Below are 19,682 nucleotides of genomic sequence, written 5' to 3'. Positions count from 1 at the left end.
AGATTATTATTACTATTCCTACTTTACCAATTTCGATGCTTCCGCATCATCCAAAAAACTACACTATGTCGAAGCGATAGATTGCTTGACGCGCGAAACCCTTTTTACGTTGGCACACCAGATGCAATTTCCTATACCTATCAAGTCTTTTTGGTTTCCCTGATTTGTTCGCTTTTCTTATTCCTCTATGTTTCGGCAGCGTTTGTTGGATTGCTCAATAAAGGACTTGATATCAGCAGCCTGCACTCATATATGATATGCAAGGCAAGGAGTTAAGGTGGGATGCGAAATGGTTATTATTAACTGAGCAGACTCTGTCTGCCCAGTCAACTATTGTACTTTTCTTATCTGCTAGTACTAAATATGCAATCGATGAATTCTCCACATCATCGTGATGTCCGCCAAACGCCGTGAGTGAGTGACTACACATACAAGGGTCAAATCTATATACAAAGAATGCCCAACGCTAGACTGAGGGATGGGTAACATTGTCAACTGGTAGTGTCGTTTACTGACAAGGGCCTGTTCTGCTGATGAGAACGCCCAAGATTAGGTCCTGATGCAAGAAATTGACCGAACCCAGTTTGCCAGACTGGCAATGGACTTGAGGACTAGCCAGAAGCACATCTATTGAGTCTTCTTGGTGCTAGACGAACCGTATGTGCGGTTGTCTTTACCCTCAATCTCTTCAATAAGCTCATCGACCTTCTCAATCTCCTTCTTCCATCGACCCTCTGACATCTTCATATTACGCTCGAACATCCACTGCTCAGGCATGAGATATGTGCCACCCATTTGGTCAAAGCCAGTGAAGAACTGGCCGTAATTGACCTCAAAGCGAGAATGGTGGAGGGAGTGGCAAGCAGCGCCGTTGACAACGGGATTGTTGGTGAGATATTCGCCATCGTGAATCATGACAGACCAGAGGTTCACGAACACGAAGAGCGCCACATATGCCATTTTCTGGAGCGGGAAGATAAAGGGGAAGATGTGGTATGGCAATGACTGGGTGAAGCCATCGAGAGGGTGGAAAGCATGGCTAGCAAAGGGCGTAGGCATGATCCACTTGTGGTGAAGCTTGTGCAGGTACTTGTAGACCAGGCGGTGGTGAAGCCAGCGATGAGCCCAGTAGATGCAGAAGTCGGTGAAGAGGAGGAAGAGAGGGAACTGGAAGAAGTCGTACCAGAGCCCGGGTCCGTCTTCGGTGGTGTCGTAGAGCTTGCCGTATCCGCGTACTTCGAGGAGGAAGAAGGGTGCCGTGATGATAGCCATGACGGGCATGGCCTTGTTGGCTGCAATGATTTCAAGACGGACTTGGTTTTTGATGAAGCGAGGATGGTCAAATGTTCGCTTGTCGAAGATGAAGATGTATGAGAGTGTCGCGACGATGAAGTAGACGAGAAGCCCAAAGATCCTAAAGCTTGTTAGCTAAATCCGTGAATCTCAGAGTGGAACTGACCAAGTGATGAGGTATAGAGTCAGGGCTTGCCGAAGAGGGTTGTCACGATCCCAAGCGCTCATGTATGCCTCCTCTGCTGGCTCAAGCGTGATGAATTGAGTGGCCGGCTTGTAAGTCCATGTTGAGAAGGCCTTGGCCGACGTATCTGTCGAGTTTGAGGGCGACGGGAAATCATAAGGAGCTGGAGGCTTTGGGTGAAAGTAGGCGTATGCGTAATCAGCGATGAATGTATCGACAACCTCGAGGACGACGTCCATGGTCGGCAATTGGGTTTGTTGCAAAGTTATCAAGCTGCGGGTAGATAAATGAGTGGACTTGTAGAAGTGACGGGGCGAAGACTGGTGTAAGTGACCAAGAGAAACACCACGAACTCAGGTTAACAGTCAACCAAACGGAACAAAGAATCACTGAAAACCCCCTGCAAGACGCAATGCAATGACTTGTAAGCCAAATCTATTCACAGAGGGGCCTCGCCTTCTTTATCAATGAATCGACCAAGGGGAAGGATATCGCATTGTCTGATACTACAAGGGTCCATCGGCGGCTTGCGAGGCGGGGCCGTTGTTTCTGTCAGGGATGCAGAGACAAGTGGAGTTCTGGGAAGGGCCTTTAGAGCTCGATTGAGCCAATTGGGGAGCTTGGAAGTGAGAGCTTCTAGATTTATCTTATGATGTAGGACGTACGAGAAGAGGAGCTCCTGGTGACTTGGACGAACAAGACGAGTCTTTGCCATTCAAGTCAATTGAGGCGCTGTATGCATGTGAAAGGATATTCAAAAGATGGAATTCTCGCCAGAACGTAAATACGAATACAGAAACCTCTACATCTCTCATTGGAGAATTCCTATGCTCGAGATGAGATTCGTCAAGTACCGGAGCCAGTAACGGTCGTCTTTGAATGAGAATCGCATGATGAGCTCCGAACGAGCCCGGGCGAGTAATAGCTCTGTTCAGCGCCATTTCAGTGCCTCATCAACCACCAGGAAACAAAATAACAAGGGTTAATATCATTTCTTGTGTTGTTTGAAGTGGTCTGTTCCGGCTTCTCAGAGCCCGAATGCTTGTCAACCAATTGGCTTTTACAATTGGAATTGACGTTCCACTCTGAATCGAGGACCATTTATTTTCCGATATCACGAAGACGAGATATCGAACGATCCAGCTCTGGGTAATTCAGCCTTAAAGGGGGAAGTTGTCAAAGTACATCTTCACCGCAACACTACGTCACGAGAACGTGCTGATACTGCGAGAGCGTGATATACTGGGTGAATCGATATACTGTGACATTCTGCGCAATGATTCTAGGGTTTACTATGAATTGCTTCATAGCCCTGCAATAAGAGGGTTTTTGCAGTCAACATGTCATATTCCACATTGTAATTATGTCCATAGTGTGTATTGTACTTTGCTCGTTTTCATCTAAATACTTGATGTCAATATCATGGTTCGACAATGCATTGTCGATTCATCTATACAGCGTGGAGATACGGAAACGAATACGTCGGGGAAACCCTGGAAATCTAACACAGGGACCGTTATGAACTGACGTCTTGTGGTATGCTGACTTTGGACCCCTAATAACCTACGGAATTTCGGTTATAAGAGGGAATAGCTGTCCTCAGACTGACTGCCTTGACAGCCCTTGTTTCAATGGGATCATGCTTTCTGGTTACCCTAATTCTATGATCATGATTCATTGGGTCAACCCTTTGAACTGTATCTACGCATAATTCTGTTGCCTCAGAAGTTTGCTCCACGTCAGTGACTTTCATCTGAATTCGGTTGGGCAACTTTATTTTGACGTCTATGATTAAGAGCGTAACGGTAACAAAACTCAGAGTTTCAATTTCAAGAACCGGAAAGAAAACAACCGAACTATCGACCGTGAGTGGGCTAACGTTCTTCCTGACAATAAAGTGCAATCAAGACATCACAAGTGACCATTTTACGGTCTAAGGTGTGTGTATGATGAATTAAAAAACTGCGAACTATCGGATTTATGTGAGTTCCTACCCTAGGCATCCTACCCCGCAGGTGGGCGAGTATGATGACAAAGGCCGGCTGCGCGATACTTATCAACATGTTCCGAGTCAGATACTCAAGCCTTGTCACCATTTTCTCAGCTATTGTGAGTCGTGTATCGCCCACCAATTTTTCTGGCCAGAATCGAAAATGCCCGAATATGGTGACGTTACTCGATTAAATGGAATGAATGAGTCTTCAAATATGAATCTTGATGCCACTCACTGTTCTCTATCATCCACTCGCAACTCATCATTTCTGAAAATGACTAACGATACATGATGTTCGCGAAAGGATGAGGCATGTGGCACCAGTCACTTTCCAGTAAATGTCGCACAGAATGTCACACAAAACTGGCCAAATCCGACGAGACTTGCCTGTCACTTCCGTTTTATGTACTTGAAGGTGGCGCGGCTCTGTTGTGTTCAGTGGTGCTGCGCTGTGCTGTGTTGTGTTGTCACAGATGCAAGCAAGGTCTGCAGACGTTATTAGACACAGGAGTACAGTCCACTCCTCGCAACTCAATTGGCTCGGAGAAAGCATCTTCGAGCTAAAGGGACAGCATGTATGTGGTGGGAAAGGGTTGTTGTGAGGAGAGAGCTAAACTTACTTTAACCTGCATGGTTCTCCATCTGTTGCCATAAACAATACCTAGTTGACTTCGCACCGACTCCAGAAACTCGGACCTTTGGCAACAGTATGTATGAACTGCGCCACGATAAACTCTCCGGCTTCGCTATCATAAACTCAGTTTATGATGGAGAATAGACGTTGATATGAACGATCCGCAAAGTCAACGATCAGGGCAAGGGTGGTTAGGTAGTCTCGGCCAAACATCCGAGAATGATACCAATCATGGTCCGAGTAGGAATTCACGTAATACCCATGCATTAAAGCCAAACAAACATCTCTTTGCCCATCCTTTCACACGTCCACAACAGCAATCGAGTTTCTCGTGAGACTGGAGGAGTCCGCTTCCAGTAAACACTCTGTGATCTGTGGCGTAGTGTAGTGTTCGTTCTGCTGCAGCTTGGCACCTCTCAAAGTGCCAAGGTTAGGTTTGTGACAGGGAGGGGGAGCACGAGGGATACGGGCGTGCGCTAACTACCCGTCTTAGACTGTCGTCAGAAAAAAAAGAGAAAAGGGTGTCACAGCGTCAGGCGAAAGGGCCAAAAACTGCAATGACAAGACAAAAGAAGGGGGACTTCAAGGGGAGGCGTTGAGGCTTTGAGGCGTTGCAAGGTGTATTCCTAGCAAACCAACCAATGCAGCCACAGGGCAGCCCCGCCCAAATGGAACCAGCAGATTGCCCCGGACCGCCTAGCACCCACCTGGCTCAGAGGGTGGGGACCCACTTGGAGGCTAGCCGCTAGAGGCTGATATCTACTAAGGTCCCGTACCCATGCACTACGTCCATGCTTTGGGTCGGGTTCTTGCTTCAGCACCACTCGCTTCCGTTTCCTCCTCGGCCAGGCCTCGTCTTTTTTTCCCCTCTTACTCTTCCATCAAAACATCATCACAATTAATCATATCTTCCCCGAAACGTCGACAACTGCCCAACCCGTCGGCGCATATCATATACTACGCCTATCTGAGTTGGCCCTTGCTCCTCAAGGGCGTCCACACGCTTCGATTTTATCGGCATCTGTCCAGCTCGCGTTCCTTGGTTCGCGTCTGCAATTAGTTGCCTGGCGTCGGTAGCAAACGCCAACATCATTAATCAATCTTGACTTGGCACCCAGCCTCACGCGCCAACTCCTCGACGACGCCGAATACACGAAGCATACCGCGATAAACACTTTCATTTATCGTCGACCTCACCGCAATTGACTTTCGTCTTAAAAGGGCCCCGTTCTCGAACTTACTTACTCATCGCTGAGACCCGCCTTGCGCAATGTCGATGTATCCGCATCGCGCCATGGGGGGCGGCCCCCAAGGCAATTCCACTCGGCTGAACGAGTTGCTCGAACAGATTAGGGTCGAGTTTGATACTCAGATGCGCGCGACGGAAAACTACGAGCATCAGAGTATGTCCACTACTCGTACGGCGATAGCTCATATCGCGTTTTCCCCTTCACCCCAGCTAACACATGTGTATCTTTAGTTGCCGCGCAAGTCAGTGAAATGCAACTGGTCCGTGAAAAGGTCTATCAGATGGAGCAAACTCATCTCAGCCTTAAGCAGAAGTAAGCCGATCTCTTGACCCCATTAATTTCTTATGTCCCTGTTAACCTCCCGAATCACAGGTACGAAGATGAGATTAGTGCTCTGCGACACCAACTCGAGGCTGCTCGAAAGGGAGGCATCCAACCTGGCATTCCCGGCCCGCCTCAACATGCCGCGCCCTCCCAGCAGCCTCCTTCTATCGCTCCTGGCAATGGTCTTTTCAGTGGCATCATGGCTGGCGGTAGCCAGGGAGGTCTCGTTCCTCCTCAGCCAGGCCAGCAGCAGGGTCAGCAGGGCCAGCCTCAGGGTGCGCAGCAGCAGCAGCAAACGCAGCAGGGACATGCTCCTCCCCAGGAGCAGCCGCTGGGACCTCAGCACCAAATGGGCCAAGGGCCTCCTGGACTTCCCGTCCCCCCTCCTCACCCTAACGCGCAGCAAGCACCTTACTCTCAGAACTATCCTCCGGGCCCTGTCTCCAATGGGATGGGCCCCCAGCCGCAGAGCACCGCCTCTCCTGGCCCTGGTAGAAGGGGTATCGGTCGTCCACCAGGTGCCGTCGGACCTGCTACACCCCAGGTTAATACCCCCGTGCCTTACCCTGGAAGTGCAGCCTCCCCTCAAGTCAGCCATCCAACTCCTGAACACGGTCGAATGGGAGGCCCACATGCTCCCGCCGTTGGCAACGCTCTTGGAGACCTTGAAGTTGACTCTGTGGCCCCTCATAATAAGAAGACTGGGCAGGATTGGTATGCGATTTTCAACCCTCAGGTCCAGCGTGTCCTGGATGTGGACCTTGTCCACTCTCTAAACCACGAAAGTGTCGTATGCTGTGTCAGGTTCAGTCATGATGGCAAATATGTTGCAACTGGTTGCAATCGATCTGCCCAGATCTTTGATGTTCAAACTGGTGAAAAGGTTTGCGTGCTCGAGGACCATAATGCCTCTGATATGAGCGCCGATCTCTACATTCGCAGTGTCTGCTTTAGTCCCGATGGCCGCTACCTGGCTACTGGTGCTGAAGACAAGTTGATTCGAGTAAGTTGTATCAGAAACGCAAAAATGTTTATCCTACTAATATTGGATAGGTATGGGATATCCAAACTCGAACCATTCGAAATCACTTTTCTGGTCACGAGCAAGATATTTACTCGCTCGACTTTGCTCGTGATGGTCGAACAATTGCCTCAGGCAGTGGCGATAGAACTGTACGCCTGTGGGATATTGAACAAGGCACAAACACTCTCACTCTGACAATAGAGGATGGCGTCACGACTGTCGCCATCTCTCCCGATACCCAATTCGTTGCTGCAGGCTCACTCGACAAGAGTGTGCGTGTATGGGACATCCATTCCGGCTTCCTTGTCGAGCGTTTGGAAGGACCTGATGGCCACAAGGATAGCGTCTACTCGGTTGCCTTCTCGCCCAGTGGTAAGGACCTTGTTTCCGGCAGTCTCGATAGGACTATCAAGATGTGGGAGCTCAGCGCCCCTCGTCAAGGAAACCAGCCTGGTCCTAAGGGTGGCAAGTGTGTCAAAACCTTCGAGGGCCACCGCGATTTTGTTTTATCAGTTGCTCTCACCCCCGAGGCCAACTGGGTACTGTCTGGTTCCAAGGACCGGGGCGTGCAGTTCTGGGACCCTAGAACGGGTACGACGCAACTCATGCTGCAGGGACATAAGAACTCCGTTATCAGTGTTGCACCTAGCCCACAAGGAAGATACTTTGCCACTGGCTCTGGCGACATGAAGGCTCGTATCTGGTCTTACCGTCCCTATTCCTGACTAAACAAGGAACCGACTCAATGGGTTGCTTTTTAGATGCTGTGCCTAGAGAAGGTCATAGGGTACGAACATGGGCGAACTGATACACGACGGAGAAAAAGTGATGTGCTTGGCGGCGGTGGCTGTACTGGGACGGATATCTTTGAGGGGAAGCATTCTGCTTTTCACGTGGTGGCTAAACAGAGTGAGCGACGGAAATTCTTGTTACTTGGATATCGGATACAGGAATTAAGCTCCATACGCTCAACTTACGGCGCGAAGCATGATCTTCCAAAGAGGCGCACAGGGATACGGGGAATTTGGAGAGCAGGATGAACGTAGAGTGGACCATACCTACTCGTTTGCAATTTTTTTGTTTCTAATTTTGCAGTGTGTTATAATGAAAATCACCAGTCCTTGAAACAGTTTGCTGTATCTGTAGTGGTTGCTGACATGGTTATTGTTGGTCAACTCGAACTATGTATGTATAGTAAATGGCAAATATCGTTATAGAGAGTCGAAGAGGCTGGAAAATGCGTCGCCTTTCTTCTTTTTCTTTTTGGGCTTATCTGCAGTGCCATTTTTCGATGAAAGAGAGCCGAAGAGACTAGACAATTCATCACTGTTCTTGGTTTTCTTTCTTGGTTTGTCTACGGTGTCGCTTTTGGACGGAATGTTCTTGGTGTCTGTATGTGTCGTTTTGGTCTCATATTCTTTCAGCTTGAGGTCTTTCGAGTGGGAGTCTACTCTCGGTACTGGTTTCGTTTTCCTCCGAGTTGACTGAGTTGACAGAAGCTCGTCACGCGAAATGGCTACGCCCATGTCTACTCCGGTATCAGGTGCGTCGTCCGCTCTTGAATCGGAAGTCTTAAGCTTGCTTGGCTCCGAAAGCATTGTCTTTGTACTAGTCGAGATTTGAGGGTTGTGGTCGTGGTCAGGGACGAGTTGGGAGAGTATAGTGTTGGTTCGAGCAAGAACTGAGAGGAGGAGCAGTCCGAGAGGCGCATGCTGGTTATCAGCTGCAAGTTGTGAGAAAGTGCTGTAGGTAGGGAAAAAAACATGCAATTAGCTATCTACATGGCGGGAAGACATGGTAGCAAAGTCATTGACCTACACAAAGGCGCCAGGGACTACATGGCGCATCATCCATTTTGCACGCGCGAGAGCAGGATGGACATCACGCTTGACATTGCCAGATTTGACCTTTCTAGGCCGGGAGTTGAGGTCGTCGACGAGGTTACGGACTGCGCGGCGCAGCACAGAGAAGGAGGACCACCAGTGCGAGGAAGAATGCTGGTTCTTGTGACGATGGGCGAAACCATTGAGGATGGGGATGAGCGGCGCGAGGGAGTCGCTGGTCGTTGCTAAGAGGGCGGCATCGGGAGGAGTTGTCATGATGGAGGTAGATGATGTGTGAGCATTATTGATAATAGGTCCAGGAGAGAGATTGTGTAAGTCCGAGATTCGGCCGAAAGATTCACTGATTTGATTCCGAATATGGAGAGTGACGTTGAATTTGTTGGAGATGGATGGATGAAGTTGAGAGGTCGCAGCAACTTTTAGTTGCGATAAGATAAGAAAAGATCTGAGTTCACCTACCTATAGTACCTAGCTAGGTAGCAGCACCGCGGAATAAATACCTACCTTAGGTAGGTAGTGATTTGATCGGTGTTGGAATTATGATTTCGAGAAAAAGAGTCTAAACAAACGTCATTTCTCAATTGTATATGCTTGAATCTTAATCTTATTCTTGCGCATAGTTTTGTTGCTCTGGCTTGCGTACCTTAGTAGGTAGTAGGCCACGCATGCTGTAGGTTGGAATAAGGTGAGGCCAGTTGATGGGTTAGGTGTATGTTTGTATGGGAGGTGCATTCAACCTGGTTCCTGCTGTGGTTTGCATAGGCAGGTTGTCATGGACGTAATGTAACATCAGAACAAGATTGACGCTGTGGTCTTTATTACTCCTCTTTTAATAACATCAACAATCAGCAAAACATGACATTACCTTATAACATCTGCGCCCGCAAACAACGCGTTACTTGCAGAAAGTCTCTTACATATTAGTTACTGCCTTGCATCTGGTCTCGTGAGCCCCTAGCACATTTCTCCACCATGGAGCGTCGAGCGTCCACCACCCCATACCCAAAACGAAGCCATATCCCGTCAAGCCTGTTAGAGCTGCGCAGAAGTTGAATTACAGGTGGGGTTCAGTGCAACGACGATGTCTCTGCGTCTGCACTCAAGCGGGTACAACCGCCAACCCTAGCTGCTGACTCAGGTCGTCAGTTAGTCATGATAGAGCGCTCATGAGTGAGACTTTGAGCGTTGCTGTCCTACGAAACCACGAGACATTCCTTTGGTGCTGACGTTGCTCATTCTAGTCAGCCATTGGCCGCTTGTCGCTTGTCGCCAGTACGCTTGGGACGTTGTCCTATCATTCAGACGTATTCTCCGGCAGTTATGGTGCTGCTACCAAACGTGACCCTCCATCAAACCCCGAGAACAGGCTAATCAACCTAGTGGCGCTCAACTGCAGCTATCGAGGATCCTGAAGATTGAGACGACAGCATCTTTAGTCAAATAAACGTCTTATCATGCCTGGTTGAACTGTTTTTTTGGTACTATCAGTAACCTGACCCCCTGTTGGTTCCATCCAACCCTGCCAACCCAATTACAAGCTCAAATCCAAAACCAAAGCCCAAAACGAGGAGACGCTGACCATCGGCTATCGTGAGCACAGGGCACAGGCGTTCTTGAACTATCCTTGGCTGCGATAAGCGTCATGTCCTTCGTCTGTTGGCGCGCCCACTTCCACTATGGTCCAAGTTGAGCCGCCTGCCATATGACCCTGAGCCGAGTCTGCCCTCTTTCTTGTTTTGTTTGTCCGCTTGTCTGCTTCCTTTCAATTCCTTTTTTCCTCTGCACCTCTTCCAACTGTTCGTCCACAGTTGGTGAAACCTCGTCAATTTGGCCGAGTCTGCAGACCCTGCTCGCCGTTGCGTTGCAGACCTTGATTGTAACCATCCTTCCAACTTTCTAGTTTTTTCTGCAGCCTTCGCCACCCCGACGCTTCACTTGGCGGTCCAGGACGATTGTTAAGAACCACGGAGTTCCTTCTTGGATCTAATCAGGCAACGCGAAACACGACGAGAAGGCCACACCAATAAACAAACGTGAAGTTGGCGGCGATACACAATTACAATGTCTCCGGCGCGGAATCCTACGAGCTGGGATGACTACCAAGGGGGAGCTTCGCCTCGGGGAAGCGTGACCGACAGCATGCTTGAGCGCGAACAAGCTCTTGTGGACGACGAAGGCGACGAAACTGGCGACCAAGAAAATGGTGAAGGATTTTCGAGGCCGCGAAGGCGGTATGTCTAATCTATGAGATTTCATCAACCAGTTCTTGTTGCTAATAACTTTAAGGTCTTCCGTCACCTACCAGTTAGCAGCAATCGCAGACATTGGTGGTGTAAACAGTTTCCGATCTTTCGCCAGGAGTTGGCAGCGAGCAGCAGGATTTCCTGAGGTTATTCCTCGCCGACCGAGCTTTGTTCTTGCGCCAGAGCAAGATACAGAAGACCTTCAGTATGGTCGCAGTCATGTTCAAGGATTGTCGCAACAACAATCGGGTCTTTTGCGCCAACATCTTGATGCCTCGTCTTCGCATGCGAACGGCGAGTCAAGTTCGGCCATTGAGTCCTCGCCGAGGTCAATGAGGATTCCCCATCGTGATGGCGAGACGAAACCTCTCCTTGATGTCGAAGCTGGCTCATCCCTTGTTGGGTCACCCCGATCAAGTATCTTCGCCGTCCCCCCTCACCTCGCAGCTCCCGATATCGTTGGAAGCTATGGCTCGTTCCGAGACTCTTCTCCTTTTGGAACTATGGACAGGAGTTCGCGCCATCGCATTTCGTTCAGTGAGGGCAGCGGCTGGGGCGTAGCTGATGAGGAAGAAGAAGAAGAGGGCGAGGGTGCAGCGCATGGCGAACACCAGCCCATCCTGGTCAAAGAGGTTAAGCAGGGCAATAAGGTTGTACTTGCTGTTGAGGGCCAGAGCACTCTTCCTCAGTCCGTCTTCAACTCGATCAATGCCTTGATCGGTGTCGGACTGCTCAGTCTCCCACTGGCCCTGCAGATGACAGGCTGGATCCCTGGCCTGCTTCTTCTCACTCTGACAGCGGCTGTTACGTCGTACACCGGCAAGCTACTGGCCAAGTGCATGGATTTTGATCCCAGTCTCATTACGTATTCCGACCTGGCGTACATCTCGTTTGGAACCCGAGCGCGGGTCATTGTCTCTGCCCTTTTCAGTCTTGAGTTGATAGCAGCCTGTGTCGCTTTGGTTATTCTCTTTGCCGACTCGCTCAGTCTGTTGCTTCCGGGTCTTGCGAGCGTCAACACATGGAAGGTTGTAGCTTCTGTCATGGTGCTGGTCCTGAATGCATTGCCTCTACGCCTGTTAAGTTACACCAGCGTCGTTGGTATTTTCTCGACCTTCTGCAGTGAGTACATCATCATTTCTCAGTCGCCAATACCCATTTGCTAAATATGATATAGTTGTCGTGATTGTCATTATTGACGGCCTGTACAAACCTCACTATCCTGGTTCACTGCGAGAGCCAGCAACAACCTATCTTTTCCCCGAGAACTGGCTTGCTGTACCTCTTGCCTATGGTCTCCTCGCAAGCCCTTGGGGTGCGCACTCTGTTTTTCCATCCGTAAGTTATACTGATGTCAAGTCAAGTTGGACACCCTTGAGCTAAAGAAATTCAGATCTATCGTGACATGCGTCACCCTTACAAATGGGGCAAGGCTGTCAATGTTACCTTTTCCTTCTCCGTGAGTATATATAGTACATTCATATTTTGGTAGCTTCTCTGACTTGTTTAGTACATTGTGGACACATGCCTGGCTGTCATTGGTCTCCTAATGTTTGGTGATGGTATCAAGGATGCCATCACCTCCAACATTCTCAAATCGAAGGGCTATCCTGACGCTCTAAAGATCATCATGTCAATCTTCATTGCTATCATTCCTTTGACAAAGATCCCTCTCAACGCTCGCCCTATCATCACAACTTTGGACGTCATCTGTGGAGTTCACGATCAACACCATCACCATCATGACCAGCCTCACAGCCAGCCCACTCGTTCCTCGGTTCTGGTCACAAAGGCAGTACGAGGTCTCGTGCGCGTTTTCGTGGTCATTCTTTTATTGTTTATCTCTATTGTCTTCCCGGCATTCGACTCTGTGTGTGCATTCCTCGGTGCGGCCCTTTGCACACTTATTTCTATCATCCTGCCCATCTCATTCTACTTGAAATTATATTGGCAGGACGTAACAGTGCGTGAAAGGATTGTTTCTGCTATTCTACTGGTTGTATTTGCCATCCTTGGCACTTTGGGAACAATCTGGACATTCTTGCCCAAGCATCTGATTGGCGCTGACTAGACTGTGTTTGTTTGAGTATGAAAGGCATCTACTGGAGTTGTCAAGCATTTGTGGGCTATGTCCCAAGGAATCGAATCGTTGTTTACGAGAAAGGATATAGGACTATGAATAATACGTTACCAATGAGCTTCGTAGCTCTATTTGTTCTGGCTACTTTACCAACACTTTTTGTCGCAAAATGCGCCTTCGACCCCTCGACCCTCGACCTTTTTGTTGTGAGATACATATGTGATGTTTCACCGCTATTAACTTCACACACTTACATCACGCATGACGGCACCACAGTGTGCATATCCATTTACCCTCATGTCCTTTTTATCCGTATCTTGGCTTGTGTGAGTGGCAGCGTCATCAGTGAACCTCCTCATATTCCTGATGGTCAGACAATACTTGAGAATTGAGTCTCTCGAGACGTAATGAGCGTACCTAACCATCATTGTCGATACATACTTCCGAGTACAATCAAGACCACCTCGTCAGTGTCTCCTGTCTCTCCCAAGTTCATCTCTGCAGTGCTTCACCCCGCCGCCGATCCCCCAACTGCCGCTCCCATGACATGCCATACCCCAGCCCCGACCCCTCTCTCAACTTGTTTCGTCACGCCATTGCTTCGTTCGCTCTCACCCAATCCGACCTTCCGAGAAACGAGAGAAGCGGTAACAATGGATAGGAGAAATTGACAAGTCCCGAGGAAACAGGCCGATCGGGCCGTCCGGGGGTGGGTTGCGAGTCGTATACCTATTTTGGTTTAGAAATGTCATGAGTGTAGCTTCGTCTTAATCACTATTAGTTAATAACGTGTCTTGGTTCTGGAGCGGCATCAGTATCGTGCCATGATGCGTTGCGCAGGTTCAGGAGGCAAAAGCTGGGCATGACGTTGTGCCGAGTGTTGAGTGAGATGGCACGTATTGTCTCTACTCAGTAAAACATCAGACAACTGAGAATTGAGGTAACCAAGTCCAGCAGATGGTAGATGTGAATTAGTATGGTGAAAAGGAACAAAGACTTCACATAGACAAGATAAACAAATGGTGTTTGAGTAGGTACTTCTGGTATTTGCATTATTCTAGAATATCCTATACACAGAAAGCGAGTAAGGCTCTCATCATAATCCAAGCAACGCCCGAAATATCTTCGAGTATCGCGCCAGGGACTCAAGACGGCCAAACTACATTTGAAGGCTGATGGGAATCAATCCCATTTACCAACCTCCAACCCACTCAACGTCTCCAAGATCGGTGCGTCGATCCCGACGCCAGTTCCAATCTCTGCCCTTGTTCCAGGGACATTCCTTGCTGTTAGACCGTTCTTTAGCGGCCCCAAATTTGTGGTGATAATTAGAATGATCCCAAACGCCCGCTTCATAAGATTTGTTGTATCCAAAACCAAAATTGTGTCGTCGTGGCTTAGAAAAGTCCACCGACTTAATAGAATCCAAAGCAGCGGTTTGACCGCGGCGTCGCTCACCCAATGCCGCCCATTTGTCCAGAGAACTTTTCGGTTTGCTCATGGGCGACTGCGAGTAATGAGGAGTGATGGTGATTTGTTGAGGCTTGGGGGTTGGGGCTTCCTGGAAGAAGAAGCCATCAGCGACCAAGTCATCATCCACATCACCCTTGATGTCGTGAGTGTGCGACGCCGGCTCGGACTCAGGCTGTGCAGTGTCGACCTTCATGGCCTGTTCCTCCTCCTCCACTACCTTCTTCTCCTCCTTACTCTCCTGGCTCCAAGTCCTGGCATTGAGCTCCTGGAGCATCTGTCGCTGTTGTTCCATTTCCTCCTCTTCCTCATCCTCGTCCCACATGTCACTCCAGCTCTTAGACACAGTTTCCTGGCGTCGACCAAAGACCATGGACATAGCTGGCATTGGCTTGGCCATGTTGATTGGGAGGGAGCCAGCAGTTGCCGAAGATCGATTGAATCGGGCAGTGGGCTTGATGGCAAGAGACTTCATGGATGCGCCCAGGTGAGAGTCGTAAACAGACGACATGGGGGTCTGCATGTTGGCAGAGCACCAGTCGGTGGTAGTCGCCTCTGACTTAGGGAACAGCTCCTCGGTGTAGCTCTCGTCATCGGGGATGACACTGAGTTGGCGACCAAGATGAGTGGTACCATGGAGAGCCTTGGCCCAGGGAAAAGCACCGGTATCGACGGCGGGAGACTGAATTGATGGGGTACGGAGGGGCTCGCGGTTGGCGGTGGCCACGTTGGGGGACTCGGCACCACAGTACTCATCATCATCCTCGTCATCGGTGGTGAAAGTGACCACGCGGAGCAGAGCTTCACGGGCACCCTCCAGTGAGCGTCGCCTGGGGTCAAGGTTCATGCACTGCACGAGGACCTCATACGTGTCCTGAGACATGGAGGGGAAGACGTCGAACAAGGACTGCTTGTCCCGAGAGTAGTCGAGGAACAGAGGATCAGCCTCGGTAGGGGTGGTGAAAGGGTTGCGAGAGAAAAGGATGTTGAGAAGGCAGATACCAATGGCCCAAATATCCGCTTCGGCAGGCGAGTACCCGGCGCCGGCCGAGTCGAACTGTTCAGGAGCCATGTAACGATCACTGCCAACAGTCATCTCGTAAGACCACTTCTCTGTAGTTGCCAGACCGAAATCGCCAAGCTTCATGGCACCATCCTGGGTGAGGAAGATGTTCTCGGGCTTGATATCGCGATGGTAGACTCCCTTAGAGTGCATGTAATCAACGGCATCGATGAGCTCGATCATGAATTGGCGAACATGCTCCGTCTCGAGAGGACCGTGACCTTTTCGGATTGCTTCGTAAAGATCGCCCTGACCACAAAACTCGAGGACAAGATAGATGTGAGAATCGGTCTCGAACGAATCAATGAGGTTGACGATGTTTCTGTGGGTTCCGAGGCGGCTGTGGAGGGCCTGTTCCTCCGACTTCTCATCGATAGCAAAATCGGAATCGGCATCGGGGCAGGCACTTCTCTTGGTGAGGCACTTGATAGCAACAGGCTCATTGGTTACAAGATCCTGGGCCTTAAACACCATACCAAAAGATCCATGATTGAGAGGGGAGATGGTCTGATAACGTCCCTTGAGAAGGGCCCCGCCAACGAACTTGTCCTTGAGGCATTCCATGGCGAAGAAATAATAATGTTCAAAAAAAGAATAGAAATAAAATGGGAATAGTCGTACAAACGATTTTTTGGTGTTTGTCAATAGCCGGGAATGTAGGAAGTCCGGAGAACGATGTTGAAGCTCTTTAAAAACGCTTGAGCCGATGGAAGAAAATTGATGTTCGCGATATATAAGCAATGTACAGTGTCGTAATGATGAAAGCAGAGTTGAGCAAATTCGAGTTGTTGATGGTGATGTAGTTGTTCGTTGGTATTCAGAGGCTCATTTGAGGGTATTCGATAGGCTTAACAAAAGAAATGATTATCGAATTGTCGTGACGGTGAGTTTCGAAGACCGAAGCGGCCGAAGAAGTTGAAGACAAGGAAAATGAAATTCGTTATAGTAACATGGGTACGTTTTTTTGTAACTTGAAAAAAAAGAATGACTCTGACGATGAGAGGTGATGAAGTCGACTTGGGACGAGATCGACCGGAGAATTGAGTTTTGGTCAAGACCAGGTGAAGTCGTATTAATAGAGAGGGAACCGGATTCGACGATGCCGATATAACGACGTGTCGGACCAGTCAGACTGGCACCGGGGGATAGGGGAGCGAACTCGCCCGGAGCGGAGTTCCTAATGCTCGGCCGGTAACGGTTGAGTCACGAGGGCCAACTAGGCCGAGTTGCGGTGTTGAGTGAAAGACCGGAAAGTAAAACGCAAGTCAATGAGGAAACCCTCGTCGACTCAATGCAGCACAAGACGATCCTTCTATGTGACGTGTCCGACTGTATAAGCGCTTTTGATTGCTGACCGAGGCTCGTGATATGCAGCTCAAGGGATGCGGTAACGGAGCGATGTAATAGGAGGTCTAGGCGAACAAGGACTTGGTCTAATGCAGCGGCAGACAACACAAGTCAAGGACGCTTCTTCTTCTCGTTATGGATTGTATAGCTCAAGCTTTGCGTGATCGGTTGGTGATTGAGTGGTTGGCTGTTGATGAATCACCGCGATAAGCGTTGGGATTGAGTGCTTGCTTCGGGAGATAAGGTGGCGATGGCGAGGCGAGGCGGAGCGGATTCGTTCGGTGAGAAGAACGGTGACTGACGTGGTGTGATGTGAGTTGGGATGGGTTGGATTAGATAGGAATAGACAGAAGAGATGAGATAGTGAGAGAAGAGTGGCAAGCTCGAGAAGAAAGAAGGCCTTTGAAGATGCGGAAAGCGTACAAATGAAGGGAAAGAGAGGTGGAGAGATGATGATAAGAAAGCAGGGGAAAGAAGACAAGAGAAGAGAGAGGGTGAGTGAGAAGGGAAAGGCGGTGATGGAACCAAGTGGAGAGGGATGGATAGATGGCGGATGGTGGATGGTGGAGGGCCATGGGATAAGACAGGACAGGTTGGATTAGTGAGGGTGGATGATTGTTCATACTGTCCAGCACACCCATTTCCAAGGCCGACCCCTTCCAAGGCAGGCGAGACAGCGACTGAGGGCCAGGTCTAGAATTGACGGGGGTGTACTTGGAGTTGCCTGCTACAGCGCTGCGGCTCCACCTGCCCAGGCCCCAGGATTAGAGAGGGCCGGACCCACTAGCTAAAGACATGCTGTCGTACCTTACGTGCTGTGTTGTTGCTTGTACCGGGCTAGCCGGGGTTAGCAGGACGCAGGAGGAGGTACATAGGCACAGGGGAGATGCAAGCCAATTACTGTGCTGCACTGTACCGACTGTACACAGCAATGGATGCAGACGGCACACATGGCAACGTAACGACAACTACGACAACTACGGCAAAGAGGACAGGTCAGGTACACGGAATTACAAGATGCACTGTGACCCTGTGTCCCGTTCGATCCATTCAGGTGCCTCAAATGTTGGGGGAGGCTTGGACGCCAGCAAAGAAGGAATGGCGCTACTGTGGGACGATACCACGACGGGCAAGGGAGGGAATGGCGGCATAAAGAAGTCAATCAAACAGAAGCAGCGATCAGAAACATTGATGGCCCAGGATTGGTGATGATGATACCCCTTCGTCTCAGGATTAGGAAGCATTGCAACGCCAGACAGACAAGTTCAATCCAAAACATGACGGCAGAAATGAAATGAGGTCAATAATGAATACATACACGCGTTATCAAGACACTGTTGCGACATACTGTATACTGGAAGCAGCCAATTCGTGGCATAACTTGTATAACTGGTTCACTTTCCATGTATTGCCGCGTTATCAAAGTTATCCGTTCCCCGGACATCACAATAGCGACATGACGGAATACCTACTGACATGACGACTTGCCAAATGCAGATCTAGCACTGTGCTATCAGGGAGCCGGCGCTGTCTAGCTCAGTGTCAACAAGACCTCACGCGCACTGAGGGTGGAGAGCATTAACCAGAACCAGGGCAAACTCAGCAGAAGCCAGATCACTCACTCAGTGACTGGAAAGTCAACCGGGGGAATAGGGGAGTCATCCAGAGGCCGGTGCCGGGGCTCAGCATCAGTCATACGGACGAGTACGGGGCCCCAGCGCCGAATCTTGGTGGCGATTCGAGTAGCTTCTGCCGGCGTCCCTCCCGCTGGACGCTGCCGGCCCAACTTACCATTGCCTTTTTCTTTTACTTTTATCGGTGGTCGGCGGGAAATGACATGTTAATCAGCGTGATCATACAGTGTGCGCCCCTCTCATCAAACAGTACACCTACAGCAATCCCCTCCAGCGCCGGGCTCAGACACTGGGAAATGGGATTCGCGCAATCTGGACCTCCGTCGATGCAACGCTGATAGCGGCTTCACCGCCCGCTACCCTTCAGCAAAGTAACCTTTACGCTGTACTCTGGTGTTTCAAGGACAGTGCTCATGTGTATTGCCTGATGCAGATCCCAACAGACTGCTAACCAAGCTACCGCTGGGCGTAGACAAGATGGTGTACGGCCTCGAGGCATGAATGGAGCACTTGTTCACTGGCTGCAGCGACGGAGCGTAGCAATGCACATAGTGCGCATAGTGCGCGTGGCACCAGTGTAGAGTAGTCCATGCCATGGGCTAGTTAATCCATCCCATGCAACGACGATGGGATGCTGTCCCCAGGTTTTACTGGCTTGGCTCGGCAGCGCAAACAAGACGAGAACGAGCTGTCAGTTGCAAGGGTTCTTCTCTGTCCCCAACGAAATCCAACCTGGGAAATCCGGCTTCTGATGTCCTACTCAATCTGAACTGAACTGTCTCGTGGACAGGAAAAGTGAGCCCATTCTTGACTATCCCGAATCCGAAATCAGGGTCTCGTTTTCTCTATCGCTATTTCGGTTTACAGTTTTGATCCGTCTCAAACGCAATTCGGGCTTTTTCTTACATAGATAGTCGGCGCCACGGCACAGTCACAGTCCGAGTGACGGACGGACGGTGCGCAGCCAACATTGCAGTCGGGGAATTGAGGCAATGGCTATCAGCGACTACGCAATTAGACTATTCAGAAAACTGATTGGATCTTGTGCCACGTTTCTCTCGTTCCTGGACTGGAAGCCTGCCAATTCTTCGATTGCAGAAGACCCTTGTTATCGCTGGTTATCAAGTTCCAAGTCTCCAACTTTTGCCGCCAGTCTCTTGTCGATCACCCTTCTGACGCCTTAACGCTTACACCCTTGCTCGTCTGCTAATCTAAGTTATCAGTGAATTAGCCCAGCGTGGTCACTAGGTCATGCACTCCTGGATCCTGCATTCCAGTGGGCGTGCCTGCGGTGCCATG

General features: G+C 49.8%; 5 protein-coding genes; 2 read left to right on the top strand and 3 right to left on the bottom strand.

The window, feature by feature from the left end:
- Window positions 1-627: 627 nt before the first annotated feature.
- FFUJ_07892 (probable sterol delta 5,6-desaturase) lies at window positions 628-1,716 on the bottom strand (the record flags this gene model as incomplete). XM_023578196.1 has 2 exons in its annotated part: window positions 628-1,414; window positions 1,460-1,716. The coding sequence occupies 2 exons, from the start codon at window positions 1,714-1,716 to the stop codon at window positions 628-630; spliced, it is 1,044 nt and encodes a 347-aa protein (XP_023431398.1).
- A 3,682-nt stretch (window positions 1,717-5,398) lies between these two features.
- On the top strand, window positions 5,399-7,427 carry FFUJ_07891 (probable transcriptional repressor rco-1; the record flags this gene model as incomplete). XM_023578194.1 has 4 exons in its annotated part: window positions 5,399-5,507; window positions 5,585-5,666; window positions 5,727-6,681; window positions 6,732-7,427. 4 exons carry the CDS (start codon window positions 5,399-5,401, stop codon window positions 7,425-7,427), a joined length of 1,842 nt encoding a protein of 613 aa, XP_023431397.1.
- A 486-nt stretch (window positions 7,428-7,913) lies between these two features.
- On the bottom strand, window positions 7,914-8,801 carry FFUJ_07890 (uncharacterized protein; the record flags this gene model as incomplete). XM_023578193.1 has 2 exons in its annotated part: window positions 7,914-8,445; window positions 8,521-8,801. The coding sequence occupies 2 exons, from the start codon at window positions 8,799-8,801 to the stop codon at window positions 7,914-7,916; spliced, it is 813 nt and encodes a 270-aa protein (XP_023431396.1).
- Window positions 8,802-10,607: 1,806 nt separating this feature from the next.
- Window positions 10,608-12,860, top strand: FFUJ_07889 (related to amino acid transport protein; the record flags this gene model as incomplete). XM_023578192.1 has 5 exons in its annotated part: window positions 10,608-10,777; window positions 10,833-11,911; window positions 11,967-12,127; window positions 12,183-12,248; window positions 12,300-12,860. 5 exons carry the CDS (start codon window positions 10,608-10,610, stop codon window positions 12,858-12,860), a joined length of 2,037 nt encoding a protein of 678 aa, XP_023431395.1.
- A 1,201-nt stretch (window positions 12,861-14,061) lies between these two features.
- On the bottom strand, window positions 14,062-15,966 carry FFUJ_07888 (related to serine/threonine-specific kinase KSP1; the record flags this gene model as incomplete). The annotated part of the gene is made up of 1 exon (XM_023578191.1): window positions 14,062-15,966. The coding sequence occupies one exon, from the start codon at window positions 15,964-15,966 to the stop codon at window positions 14,062-14,064; it is 1,905 nt and encodes a 634-aa protein (XP_023431394.1).
- Between the last annotated feature and the right edge of the window lie 3,716 nt (window positions 15,967-19,682).

The sequence above is a fragment of the Fusarium fujikuroi genome, chromosome FFUJ_chr05 (assembly GCF_900079805.1).
Source record: "Fusarium fujikuroi IMI 58289 draft genome, chromosome FFUJ_chr05".
NCBI classification, from domain to species: Eukaryota; Fungi; Ascomycota; class Sordariomycetes; order Hypocreales; family Nectriaceae; genus Fusarium; species Fusarium fujikuroi.
Note: the sequence above shows the minus strand (reverse complement) of the source record. Positions and strands in the feature narration are given on the sequence as shown.